This window comes from Lycorma delicatula, chromosome 5 (assembly GCF_047948215.1).
Source record: "Lycorma delicatula isolate Av1 chromosome 5, ASM4794821v1, whole genome shotgun sequence".
Lineage (NCBI taxonomy): Eukaryota > Metazoa > Arthropoda > Insecta > Hemiptera > Fulgoridae > Lycorma > Lycorma delicatula.
Genome location: NC_134459.1, coordinates 81,043,479 through 81,057,922, shown reverse-complemented (window position 1 = coordinate 81,057,922; position 14,444 = coordinate 81,043,479). Strand labels below are relative to the sequence as shown.

At 29.9% G+C, this 14,444-nt stretch overlaps 1 protein-coding gene across 3 annotated transcripts in view; it reads left to right on the top strand.

Annotated features, from left to right (window-relative positions):
• LOC142325119 (facilitated trehalose transporter Tret1-like) overlaps nt 1-10,627 on the top strand; it is a 93,616-nt gene extending 82,989 nt beyond the window's left edge. For all 3 annotated transcript variants that reach the window (XM_075366473.1, XM_075366472.1, XM_075366474.1), the window contains exons 3-4: nt 5,516-5,730; nt 9,241-10,627. In XM_075366473.1, coding sequence (XP_075222588.1) covers nt 5,516-5,730; nt 9,241-10,320 — 1,295 coding nt within the window. In that variant the 3' untranslated portion in view covers nt 10,321-10,627. The remainder of the gene's footprint in view (nt 1-5,515; nt 5,731-9,240) is intronic.
• The last annotated feature ends 3,817 nt before the right edge of the window (nt 10,628-14,444 follow it).

The window sequence follows — 14,444 nt, the reverse complement described above, 5'->3', positions numbered from 1 at the left end:
ATGTACTAGAATTTTATGATATTATTACACATTAGATTTAGTTTTAAATGCTCTATGAGTATTCAAAATTACTTGACAACAAAAGCATAGAATTATTAGCACATACATATAAGGCATACTATTATTAAACAATACTCTGCACACAAATTTTGAATAATAAAGAAGAGCAACATGTAATTTTTATATTAAAAATCTGAGCGTATCTAAATTGTATATACTGAATGAATTCAACAATAATAATGTCAATTTTTATTCATAAATTATCAATTTAACTTTGTTTTGTCCATAATCTGCTTGTTGAATATATCTTTGTGTTAGTAATGCTGGTAAGGCTACTGCTTTATTTTGCAACATAATACCATTAGTTTATACTTTTTGAGATTGCTGTTCTTACAGTTAGTTATAACTATTTATTTTAAGAGCTATCCTGTTGTAAATAAAAAACATGGCATTGTAAAAGATTGTCTCAAAAGTTACATATACAAATTATAAAACTCTCTCCTTATATGCATCTGGTGCCGATTGAATCATGCTATTTAAGAATTAATTACATGGCAGCTATATTTAAAGTTACATCACAGTTGACAAAAACACGATAGACAATAAAGTAATATAATACTGGTGAAAACTAATAGCTGATGGTTGAAACAGCACTGATAGTAGTTGCATGGTGCATGAGTGGTGCAGATAGCTGCCAGTAAACGTGTTACATCTTGTTAAGTTTTGTCAAACCAAGCTCTCCCACCATCTCATCATCTTCAACCCAAAGCCCCTCCACCCACCTCAGACCAGTCTACTGTTTAGCTATAAGAACGCATAGTATAAGCCAAAAAGTGAATATATTATATTAATTTATTATAAAAAAAAAGTTTTATGTCTATATTATAGACATAAAACATTTTTCGCAATTTTTCAACTTTTTACAAATTTGAAATTCGGAATTTCCAAAAAATTCTGACGTGATGTAAAAAATTAGGTTATTTTCATATCCAGCGCTAAAAAATACATAGGAATCAATTATCAAAAGTTAAAAAACATTCCACAACCCAAATTTTGCAGGCTTGTCTTATCTGAAGATATTTTTAACCTGCTCAATTCCCGTAACCATATAAAACATCTTACTGAACCACTATACTCTTGGCTTATATAAAATCAAACTTTTAACAGAGTGGTAAGGCTTAGCATTTTTCATGTGTACAAAATTCATTTTTCATCACTATTAAAAATAATTAAATGTAATTAGGCTTTACCCCAATTAATAAGAGAATAAATAAATAATTTCGATACTCTCATTTCATTCCTTTTTAAAAGGTACAATAAGAATTTGGTTGACAACAGCACCAGCTTCATTTACAATGATAGAAAGATGTGAATAAGCTACCCAGATAAAGCTCAATATGGTAGCAAACCTACATGTACTTGCAGGCTTGTCTTAGAACAACATTTCCTATTCTGAGCTGTTTTTAAAGTCAACTAGCTTAAAATCTTAGATAAAGCTGGCCCACCTAGTTCTCCACAGGGGCATATCCTACTCAAAACAGTATGGGAGGTACTTCTGAATTTCACTTCTTTCATAGGGAAAGGGAAGTCCATGAGGGGAGGTGCTATGCATAATACACAATAACAAATGGAAGAATAAAATATTTCTTTAAAAAAAAACTAATTTTGTAACAATAGTTTCCAAGGATTAGAAGCAAACTTTCTAACATCAGCTTCAACTAATTGCTTCTTGTTAGCAAAAACCCACTGTTGGTGAATACTTAACATAGCTAACCCATTTAACCTGTTTTTACCAATAGTGCTTCTTAGCCATGTTTTAATTCGACAAAGGGAGCAAGTGAACGCATGATAGTACTTGTGCAAGGGTGTGAAAGTATTATTAGCAAAACCTTTCTAATAATCAGGAAAAACGACTCAATCGTTTTTAAAACCTCAGTTATGTCTGGCACTTCCTGTACCTCATTCCACATTTTGAACCACAATTTCCTTTCTTCTTCAATGCTTTCCAATTGTAGAAAGTTGTGTAAGATGAAGTACTTTCATTACATTCCTCCATGAAACACTTCTCATGTTACTCGAATGGAAATTTATCAGTGAGAATGCAGGTGATTTGTCTGCAGAAAATCTGACTTCTAAAGATATGATAGAATCCAAGTAAGAAATTATTAGAGTACCAAAATTCGAGTGGATTTTTGGTTGGTTGATTGCTCCTATGCGTTTATCAGCCAGCAGTGCAAGTGGTGGTTATATCACCACCAGGCAACATTGTAATGCATTACAATGTTGCCTGCTTCTTTTAAACATTCTCCAATCTTCCCAATGAAATTGTAGCACATCAAGAATAGTTTGAATGTGCTGGTTGGCTTTGACTATGTCAAGTGTCTTCAGTTGAAAGTGTATTTGCTACAGATTACAATATAACAGAATACTTGGCAATTAATGACACAATAAATGAAGATCTGTATGCATTTGACAAGCGTTTTTTCTCGTTGCTTCAGCTAAGATCTAATGAAATAACAAAAATCAACAAAATGATCCTTAAAAACAAAGATGCTCTTATATTTTTCTGACCACCTAGTCTCAAACAGTTTAGGAATGCTAACAATAAGCTTGCATCATAAGATGGCCTTGCAAAAAATTGTGATGTATCTCCTTGATAGTTTCAACGCAGTTTCAAATTTCTAGGATAACATTTCTTGTAATTATAAATCAGCTGATTTTGAAGTCGAGAATTGTAAGATTCAAAGCCTAGTAAAGACAATTACTTTTATACTGATTTGAATACTAGATCGTGGATACTGGCATTCTTTGGTGGTTGAGTTTCAATTAACCACACATCTTGGGAATGGTCTACCTTAGACTGTACAAGATTACAATTAAATTTACATTCATACATATCATCCTCTGAAGTAATACCTTATGGTGGTTCCAGAGGCTAAATAGAAAAAAGAAAGGATAACATTTAAGTCATTCACAAACAAGGTAAAGCTTGTGAGAAGAGCAATAGAAGTAGAAGACTTTTTTGTACTTTTGTCTCAAGGTCGCCTGCACACCTTCTTTCCCAGACATGGTGGAACGTCTGTCGAAGTCTAATCCCACACTTAACAGGGTCTATTGTTTATCATAAAATCTTCAATGGCTTTGGCAATACTCACAGTATTAAATCCTTCAAACTCTATACAGCCTAAAAATTCTTCTTAGATTTCATTGGCCTTTTCATTGAAGAAATGTAATCCAATACACAGCTGTTCTTTGCCAGAAATATCTGCGATTTCATTGGCCAAAATGCTGTAAATTCAAGTTATTTTTTAACCCTTGTGACAATGTGTTCCCTGACTGTGGTCAACAGTCACATAGATCAATTACTTCATTTTGAATGATAGGTGATTGGTATGACGTGTTTTTCGGTTCATGCCCAAAATAGTCTTTTAGTTGTGAATCACCTGTATCGATGCATAAATTGCCTAAGTTGATAAGTAGATTTTCATCAAGAGTTTTGCCACTGAGAGGTAAATCATGTGTGCTGAAAACAAATGACAAGGAATCAATTAAGGACAGTACTTTTTTTTTATTAGTTTTCATGAAGACTGGTGAAGTTGGATGTCCACTGGAACATCCTCCATGAACAATTTTGCAGATTCCATTGCAGTCTGATGTCCCTGGAACTGTACATCAGTGTACATCTGTGGTTGGGTAAAAGAACTCCAACCATCTCTCACCGTTTTGATTGAAGACAAAAACAACACACAATATTTATAGAAAACACCTTTGAATGAGCTAGCCATGATGAATATGCGTCCAGTCACTGGTGGTTGAATTCCTCTTGAGATGTTTGGCATCTGCTGCAAAATCGTAATTCTTCGAAATTTTTCCAGACATTTTCCAAGAGACATTTTTCTTATCAACCAGCATCATAGTGTTCACCAGGCCGACGAATTTTCCAATATCATCTTCAATTTCTCTTTTACTGTCGCACATTGGTTTGAACTGTAGAAGACCCCGCAATTGCAGTGTTTGTACCAGAAGATAGTTGTACTTCCTTGTCCTCATCCTTATCGCTGCTGCTGGTATTTTTTTCATTTTTAATTCACTGCAAAAAAAATTTTATTTGATCAAACATTGATGTGGATACAGACGTGGCATCTAGGACAAGGAAGGTTCTAACTGATATTTTTGTAAAAAATGAGTTTTATATGGTATATGACTATACTAGTTGAGCTTAATATGACATAACATTAAAAACTTATGGAAAAATTATCAACAGAAAGTTTATCAGACATTAACCCTTTTTTGGACTCATGGACTCCAAAACAAATATTTCCATAAATCCGTATCATAATCATAAATTTGTCGCAAGGTAGTTTTAAATGTTTTCCTTTCTTTACTAACCAATTCAAAATAAACTAGAAATGAGCTGATTTTACTGATAAACAATGAGTAATTGCCAAAAAAAAATATTGGTAATTAGGCCATGTTTTGAATTAACTTTAATTGTTCATTAAAAGTACTGATTACTTAGAAGAACTTAAAAATTATAAACTGAAATAGTAAACTCTATTTTATGTTGAAAAATCCAAAAGAATCCCTATTGGCATAACACTTGCAAGCATAGAAAGATAACCAAAAAATGAAGAATTACAAATTTTAAGTTACAAGCTTTTAAAGCAAGAGACATGCTGATGCAAATTTATGTTATATATATTGCAAGCTAAATAAAAGCATGAAATAAATGTTTCAGTAAGCTACATACCAAAAAATTTTCTAATATCCATTCATTATAATAAAGTGGATAGCAAGTGGCCAGTGTGAAAAAACAAACTTTACACGTGTAAAAAATTGCACATTTTTTACAGGTGTGAAAGTAACAACTGCACTGATTATACGCAAAAATGTGTGTGCTCTTATATACTTGATAAATAGCTTCTGGCATATTCCTGTTGTGTTGTGAAATGACAAGAATATTCTAGAAAAATCTTGTTGCCATTGGCGTGTAACAGTGTTTCTTAAATCTTCACACATGATGCAAGTGTCTATTTTGTAATAGTTCTTTCAAAATGTTTAATTTTAAATTTATCAAAAATTTAATATATTTTTGTTTTATTTTTTTCATCTTAAAAGGGAAGGGCAGCTGCTCTCTCCTTTGAATATGTTCATAGTTCTCCGGTTATCAAAGGCAAACTACAATGTAATTTGTATATTAATTTAGGTTCTGCAGAATTTCAAATAGTTAACAACAGTTACCAGTCATAATACAACAGTGTCAGTGATAATACTAATTAAACCACATCTATTGTTAAACAAAAGTGAAACATTTAGTTATTATTATATTTTTATTAAACAGTATCCTTTTTCTCTGTAAACAAAGTGTATTTTAGACAGAAAACTAAGTTAAAAAATGGAAGTAATTAATTGCATCAAAGTCATTATTAAAACTTCTTATAAGTTACTTATTGTAATGTATGTGTGTCTTTTTTTTTGTAGAAACAGTAGTTTTTCTAATATTCTATGTGCATAGGTGCAATACCACCATTGGGCGCATTCATTGGTAGTCTAACAGCCGGACCATTATTACAACGCTTTGGACGAAAGAAGACATTATTATTAAGTGGACCAATTTTTATATTTGGATGGATACTGCTAGGTGCAGCAAGGAAATTACAACTGTTAATTACGGCTAGAGCAATAACTGGATTTTGTGCTGGACTTGTTACCCCCTCTGCTCAAGTCTATGTAAGAAAAAATCAATATAACATAAATGTATCTAATTAAAATTTTAGTTATACTTTAAGAATCATAATGTAAATTATTACAAAGATAACCAAAAATTAACTATATTACTTATTTCTTTATAATTATATTATTATAAAAATAATTTATGAGTTCAGAATGAAAACAATGAAACGGTGAGAAAAAGACATAAAGTAAACGACTAGCTTAAAGAAATGAAGAAAATGGTCCAACATTACCAAAATAAGAACAAAAATTAATCTGTTTTCTACTAGTTATTTGATAAGCAGACATTTCTGGACCAGTTCTGTACAACTGCAAAAATTCAATGCAGTTGTTCAAGTCAGTTTTGAATGAACACAGAAATGTGAGATTTAAAATTGTCAAAGGATAAGATTAACTGGCTCACTAGAAAAATAAATCTGAAACTTTATACTACATTTTCACCAAAAATGTCATTATTTAATTTTTAATCATTTTATTTAACGTAACAGTAGTATACTTTTCTTGACAAGGCTGTGTCATTTTCAGGTAAAATTGAAATCTCATGAAATATTACTTGTGACTATTAACACTAACAGATTGAAAGGACTATGGTCGATGCAGTTTTAATCTTAAAATAAATATGAGCAGTATTACATCTATTTTTAACTATTAACACAAAAAGTGATCAAATATATTTTTAATAATTTTGATAACAAAAAAATAAAAAAATTAAATATAAAACAAGATAGATAAAAATAACAATACAAATTCCCAATTTGTAACATAAAAAAAAAATAACTCTTGCATATAATAATTCTAATGAAAAATATTTTTCCAAAGAAGCAAAATTTCAGCAAAAGGTTGTCCTGCAATTGCTATACTGACAAAATTAACAAAGGCTTTAAACAAACAAAGTAATAGAGCTGACCTTCAATACTTTTAAAAGATTAGAAGTTTAAAATTTTTGTGCAAACAAAAAAAAAAATTTTTAAATTGTTTTTAAAATTTTTTTTATTTACTGTATATAATTGTTTATTTTTGTTGCTAACTGTTTCATATTTATAGTCCAATACATAACAGATCAGTTCATAATTAGCTTGCCTGATAAAATGATTATCTGAAAAACTATCAAATTAGAATTACAGACATCAACCAGAATTGCTGTAAAAATATTATAAAATTTGTATTCATATTTATAATGTGTCTATATCCATTTTTCTTTACTCTAACAGATGAAGATTGTTTCGCACATGATACAAAAAATCAAGTACAATCTAATTTCTCAAATTATATTTCCCAATATCCCAAAACAATTTTTTTAAGAAAAAATTGAAAAGATTTCTCTTCAAAATACCAATGCTTAGTTTTTACAGCAAGTACTTATTGGGAACAAAAAAGTCATACAAAATTTATGTTCACTATTCACAGATTAATGAAATAAGTCTAGTCAGAGAATAAAATTTTGAAGGGTATTAGATTAAAAGAATAAAGATAAAATGTAGTTCAACTGCACAAAAAATTAGCAATTATAATAATATAATAATTTGATAGCAAACCAATGTGGAAGTAAAAACTACAAATTTATATATACTTAAAGAGTAATCTACATGCAGTAAATTAAATTATATGAAATTATAAGTGTTAAAAGAAGAGAACAGAAATATGACAAAATTATACAATTTATTTTTTAATAAGGTAAATTTAATGAGTATTTTAAGGACAATCTAATAATTTTGATCTTCCAATTACTAAACAATAATTTCTTATGCTGGAATTGATGAATTTGATGTATATCAACACTACATATGGAATATCCTACTTTATTAGAATTACCATAAATTTAAACCATTATTACATTCTATAAGATTAAAAACATACTATAAATTACTTTCTAAAAACCCATAACTAATTTTCTAATTATTTTCAAGTTATTAATTTCCTGAAATATTAAATTAGAATTGATATTTAATTATAATTTTGTTGAACATGTCTTGTCTAGTAAGCCGTAAAAAGACCACTTATAAACATACCAAGACCAATGTCTTAAAAGTAATAACTTTTCAAAACCATGGATTCATCACCAGTAACAAAGATTTTATCAGGTAATGCATTATCACTCATATAAAATCTATGAGAGTTCTCCTAAAAGTAAAACACTATGCATATGCGAGAAGAAACAAAGATACAGAACAACTTAAATCAACCAGTAGTGAGTAGCCCCAAGTGTCACAGAGCAGACGATATAACATGAACAGAGTACACCAGATGAACCATGCTCTGACCTACAGTCTAATGCTATAGACAACACAAACACTGCTATTATTACCAAACTAATCATTGAAGACAATCACATGACAGTGAGAGAAATCAAAAATGAACAAAAAACTACAGTACATTGCATTTTAACAAAATGAAAAAAAAAAGTTGCAGCGCAATGGGTACCACACCAAGTGTATGAATAGCAAAAAGTGACACATCTTGAAATTGTACAACTGCTTACAAGTTATTAAAGGGAAGGAAGTAGATATTGAATCTAATAATTACAACTCATTAAAGATGGATACATAACTTTGAACCTGAACTGAATTCACAAAGCAGTGTTTAGAAGAGTCAACCCTCTCAGAGACTAAAATGTTGTTGCATGCAGACAAGAGTGAAGCAAATTCGCTTCACTAAGGCTAAAGATTTTTGTCTTACATTAAAGAGGATATTACTGTAACAAACAGAGTGCCAAGTAGTGTTAGTGTGAATGCTACTTACTACAGAAATTTACTTCAGCTTTTACAACCGAAATTCAAAAATTGTATCCAGAAAAAATTGACAGCGGTGTATCAGTTGTGGATAACAATGCACGCCCACATGTTGTTAGTTCTGTCATAGATATATTGTTCAGTCATTCATGGGAAAGCTTCACCATCTACCAAACAGACCTTATTTGAGTCCACCAGACTTAGATCCCATTCCAAAGTTGAAAGAGCTACTCTGAGGAATTTGTTTTAGCAGCTTGAAAGTTAACAAATGCTGTGACCCACAAAATTCAACACCTCAACAAAGGTCGTTTCCTGACACAAATCCAAAAGCTGTCAGACTGTTGGCGAGGTGCATTTACACATGGAAGGATTACATTGAAAGATTATATCAAAGGGCTATAAACTTCATTTGGTATACAAATAAATTTCCTTGACTCCTGATGAACTGTACATTATTTTTGGTACAACCATCATAATTCAAAACCAAGCAAATTAAATAGCGGTTCCAATTAAATTAGCTATTAAAACAGGACTGTAGATTTAAATGATTCATTATGTTCAAAAACTTACCTATTTACTCATAAGTGAGTTTTATATTTGTAAATGTAATATTTTTTATTATAAATATATCTATACTTATCACAATATTTTTTTTTTTTAATTTTAGTTAAAATATATATGTACTGGTTAAGTTTTGTATTAAGAATAATTTTCCAACTATTTTTGTAGTTTTTATTAATTGCCAAGATTATATAGAATTAATTTTGTTTCATTCTAGGTAAGTGAATGTGCATACCCTGAAATAAGAGGATTATTAGGTTCACTGCCAGCCTTATTTATGGCAATTGGAGTTCTAGTGTCATACATATTAGGAACATGGTTACAATGGAATTACTTGGCATATGCATCATCATTTTTTCCTGCAGCTATGTTAGTATTATTGATACCATTACCGGAATCACCAAATTGGTTAAGTGATAATAATAGACATAAAGAAGCAGATTTGGCATTAGAATGGTTGGATCGTAAAGAAAGAAAACCAATAGGAGAAACAGAAATATTTACAGTACTACCATCACCATTAGATGAGAAAACTGCAACGTCTACAGCCATTTCAGCATCAAATAAGCAAGAACATTCAATAAAAACCGCAAAAGTTGTACTGAAAGGTCGTTATTCAAGAGAAGCTTTAACACAAAAATCAGTTTTAATACCATTCGGTTTGGTAGTAGGGATATTAGTATTTCAACAAATAAGTGGCATTGATACTGTGATATTTTATACAGTAAGTATTTTTAACGCTAGTGGTAGTTCTGTCAGTGAATACAAAGCAACAATTACAGTCGGATTAGTTCAAGTAGTTGCCACATTCATTTCAACATTTTTAACAGATCGCACAGGGCGCAAACCTCTGTTATTATTATCTGGTGTACTTATGGGTATTTCAATGGGTCTATTAGGTGTATATTTTTATGTTACAGAAAATTATCCTGAAAAGGCATCAGATATCGGTTTAATTCCTATTATAAGTCTAATAGTTTTTATGTCAGGTTTTTCAATAGGATATTGTAATATACCATTTTTATTAATGGGCGAATTACTACCATTAGCACAAAGAAGTCTTTTAAGTTCAGTAGCTGGTGCTATGAATTTAGGTTCAATGTTTTTAGTAATTAAAACATATCCAAATATAAAAGAACTTGTCGGTGCAAAAGGTGTCTTTGGGTTATATTCCTTCTTCTGCTTCTTAAGTTGTATATTTGTTTTAGTATTTTTACCAGAAACTAAAAAGAAAAGTTTGGAAGAAATCGAAGAATATTTTGAAATGAGTAATAAAAAGAAAGTTAGTTCAACGTGAAATTGAAACTATGAAGAAAATTACAATAATGCATTAGTAAAAAACTTATTGAATATGCCATTTTCAAAAAAAAATAAACACTAAATGATGAAAATTTACATAGCATTTCCTATGAAGAATCAAAGATTATATTTTGAAAGGCTACATGAACAGATGGGAAACGCTCATTTACTCTATAAATGTTACACCTCTAACATTAAACATGAAAGTTCCTATTCCCATTCGTATAGTGGCAAAATGCACATGCCTTATGTAGTTAAATGATCTCCAATAAAAAAAAAAATCATTTCAGTATTTAATTAGGTAATTATTGGAAAGAAATATTCATTAGTTCATTACTTTTAAAAATTACTGTAAAATTAACAGCCTATTATATTACATTGGTATAAAATGCCAATGCCTTCAATATAGACTTTTTTATAAAGATGTATATACTGTATAGTAATAAAAATTAAATTATTCACTATTTGATGAATAATTCATTTATCCAAAAACTATCTGATGAGGAAAAAAGTTTACATTTCATTTGTATCACAAGAAATAAACATGAATTTGAACACAAAATCATGTACATCCAATATCAATAATTGGCTCTACAGCAATTATGATTTTTAAATAAAACTCAAACCTGCAACATAAATCTTTAAGAAAGTGAGGTAAATCAAATAATTGGTAGAAATATCAGACCCTTGCCAAAAATCAAACCTGGTACCAATGAGTTAACACTATAACATCAGTTAAATGAAAGTTGTTCTGCCATTTGTATCAGTGAATACTAATAACATTTTTCAAAACTTCTATTATATAATATCATCATAAATCACTGAACTACTCCACTATGTATCAGATTACATCGTTCATTTCTCTTTGGGTTCAGTAATCTCTTTTTTAGTCTGATAGCAGCTAAAGTAATCATACAATTTTTAGTGATATATACAGAGAATAATTCCAAATCATACAGCAATCTCTTGAGATATAATCCTACAGCCAAAAATAGGAAAAAATTTGAATACACAAAGGTCAGAAAATGATTCGTTAATGAGTTTCAGCTTGTGAAACATTTAGCCCTGTACTTTCTGCTCCCTCTATGAAATTAAACTGTACTAAAATTCTTTGGGTAAAATAGAGGGGTAAACTTCATGTTTCCTTATCATTTTTTACCTAAGATATTGAATAAAAGTGATCCCAGACCTCTCTCACTTAGGTTTTAAGAAACACAGAGTAAAACATGATAAAGTTTTGTCAGAAAATGCACATTTTTAGGCTTGGAATAAAATAACTGTTAATTTATCAATAAACAAATAAAAATTTTAAGTTAAAAATTCTTTGTAGAGAATTTAATTTAGAGAAAACTGATGCAAATAACATCTATTTAAATTAAACACAAATTTGAGAAGTTCAACTTTAATAAAACCAAAACATACAAACTGGATTGGAAGAGTGATAAAATTCTTCTTCTTCTCTTCTTCTAAACAGAACATTCTTATACAAATGCTAAATATTATAAAATTAAATTTCAAAAACATCCTTCTAAAACATATTAAATTTTTATCTTAGGTTTGCAATAACAGTTGATCTACAATTAAGTTTAGTGTCTAGCATATGAATATTAATTTGAGCGGTGTTTGTGCTGTTATTGTTCGGTCAGTCCTTCACAATGGGTGATACCAGAAATTTGTTTTCATTTGGAGTTGACAGACATGTTGTTAATTTACAGTAAAGCAGATAAAAATTAATTTGCTGCCAAGCATGAAAATTATCCAGTTCAAAATGTACCAGATCGTAAAATATTTGAGGTTTTGCAGAGGTGAGTTCAAGAAAGAGGTATGCTTAAGCAACAATTCAATGCTGGTTGTAAACATTCTGTGAAAGATCCTATGCTGAAAAAGTAATATTGAATGCGGTACAATTATTTCCCACCTCAAGCACCAGAAGGTTGTCACATCATTTTCATATTCTGCAATCAAGTGTGTGACGAATGTTACAGGAGCAACAATTATACCCATTCTATACAACATGTACGTGTACAAGAGTTATTACCACCTGATACTGATAAAAAAATGAAACTTTGTCGATGGTTAATTAGAGAATATGAACATCATCCCAATTTCCTAAGTAACAATCTAATTACTGATGAATTATGTTTTACAAGAAATGGAATTGTAAATTATCAAAACGTTCATACCTGGACAGAAGAAAATCCCCATGAGACTGCTACAAGTCATTTCCAATGCAATTTTTTCATTTAATGTGTGGTGTAGTCTTTTTGATGATAATCTCACAAGGCTCTTTCTTTCACTGAGGCTCAATGGAAAGCGGTACTTGCATTTTTTGCAAACATATCTGATGTAATTTTTTGGAAATTATTTCACTTGCAGACAAGAATGCAGATGTGGTTTTTCAATGATGATGCATCTGCTCACCACTGTCATGGTGTGATAAATTGTTTAAATAACACATTTAGTAATCAATGGATTAGTTGAAACAGACAAGTAAAATGACCACCTTTATCTCCCAATCTCACACAGACGGACTTTTTCCCTTGGGGTTGGATGAAGTCATTAAAGTCTATTTCATTCATATTGGCACACTAGAACTGAGCATTGTATAATAGAATCTGGAGCTACTATTAGTAATAATAATGACACTATTAGACATAACCAGCTAGCATGGATTTGCCAAGCTGAACTATGCATTGAACAGAATGGCGGTCACATTGAGCAACTGTTTTGAAGAAATGTTTGCAGTTTTATCAAGTAACCATTCAGATATTCTTTAGAAAAAACCAAAAAGTATGTGATTTTTATTTTTTTAAATATACTTTTTATTCATTTTTTTTCTGCTACCGATTAGTTTCCTATTAAGTTTTCATTTACATTATATTGTTCAAACATTGGTGAAAATTTTTCTGTTTAAAATCATATCAATTTTCTGATCCAGTTTGTGTGTTTTGCTTTTATTAAAGTTGAACTTCTCAAATTTTAATAGACATTATTTACAGCAGTTTTCTCTGAATTAAATTCTCTCTACAATTTTTATTTTGTGTATTTTTATTTGTTTATTGGTAAATTAATAAAGTTATTTTATTTCAAACCTAAAAATGTGCATTTTCTGACAAAACATTTTCATGTTTTACTCCACTTTTCTTAAAACCTGAGTGAGATAGAGGTTTGGCACCACTTTCATTTAATTTCTTAGATCAAAATCCATAAGGAAAAATGAAATTTACCCTTCTACTTGTACCCAAAAAATTATAGTATGGGGTTTAATTTCACAAAGGGAGCAGAAAGCAGGGCTAAACATTTTGCTAGCCGAAACTCACTTCATTTTCTGACCTATGTATATATGCACTTTTTTCTTATTTTTGGCAATAGAAATCATATCCCGAGAGATTGCTGTGCAATGCTTGGTTATCAGCTGTATAGCTCATTAGTAATTTAACAATAAAACCAAAAAAATCCTTACATAGCATGGTGAGGTGAACTAAAGTTAGTCAATGAGGCAATCATTCTCTCATTACTCAAACAGGGCTGAAGCATTTAGCTAAATAAAACCTTTTTAAGGTTTTTAATTATTATCCAAAAATATTTATCATTCTCTCCCTTTTCAACAGAATTTTGCATATATTAAAAAAAAAAAAAAAACATAAATTCTGTAACACAGTGGATATGATTTATTACTCTTGCTTTTACGAATTTGTTAATGACATTTAACACAATCTCAAGAACAAATTTGATACAGACTATCCTAAAAAACCCTAGGTAATGAAAACTACCATATAATCATGGAAATGTGAATTTGATAAAAAAATATAACAAAAAATAAGAATACACAATTATCCTAACACAAAAAATAATATATAGTTCCTACTCTACCTTAAATATAAACTTCTGAATCACGTAATTTTCACTTTAAAAAATCTTAAACAATCAGCCATTGTAAATAAAATAAGGGCATGATATATAAGTAAACAAAAATAATGTAAAACCCAAATTGGTTAACCTTAAGAGTGTGTCAACTACAACAGAAAACAATAAATAACTACTATAACAGAAGAATTATTTCTTCAGTGACTAAAATTGATTTTGCTTGTCAAACAAAAAAAGGTTTCTCAAACATAAGTT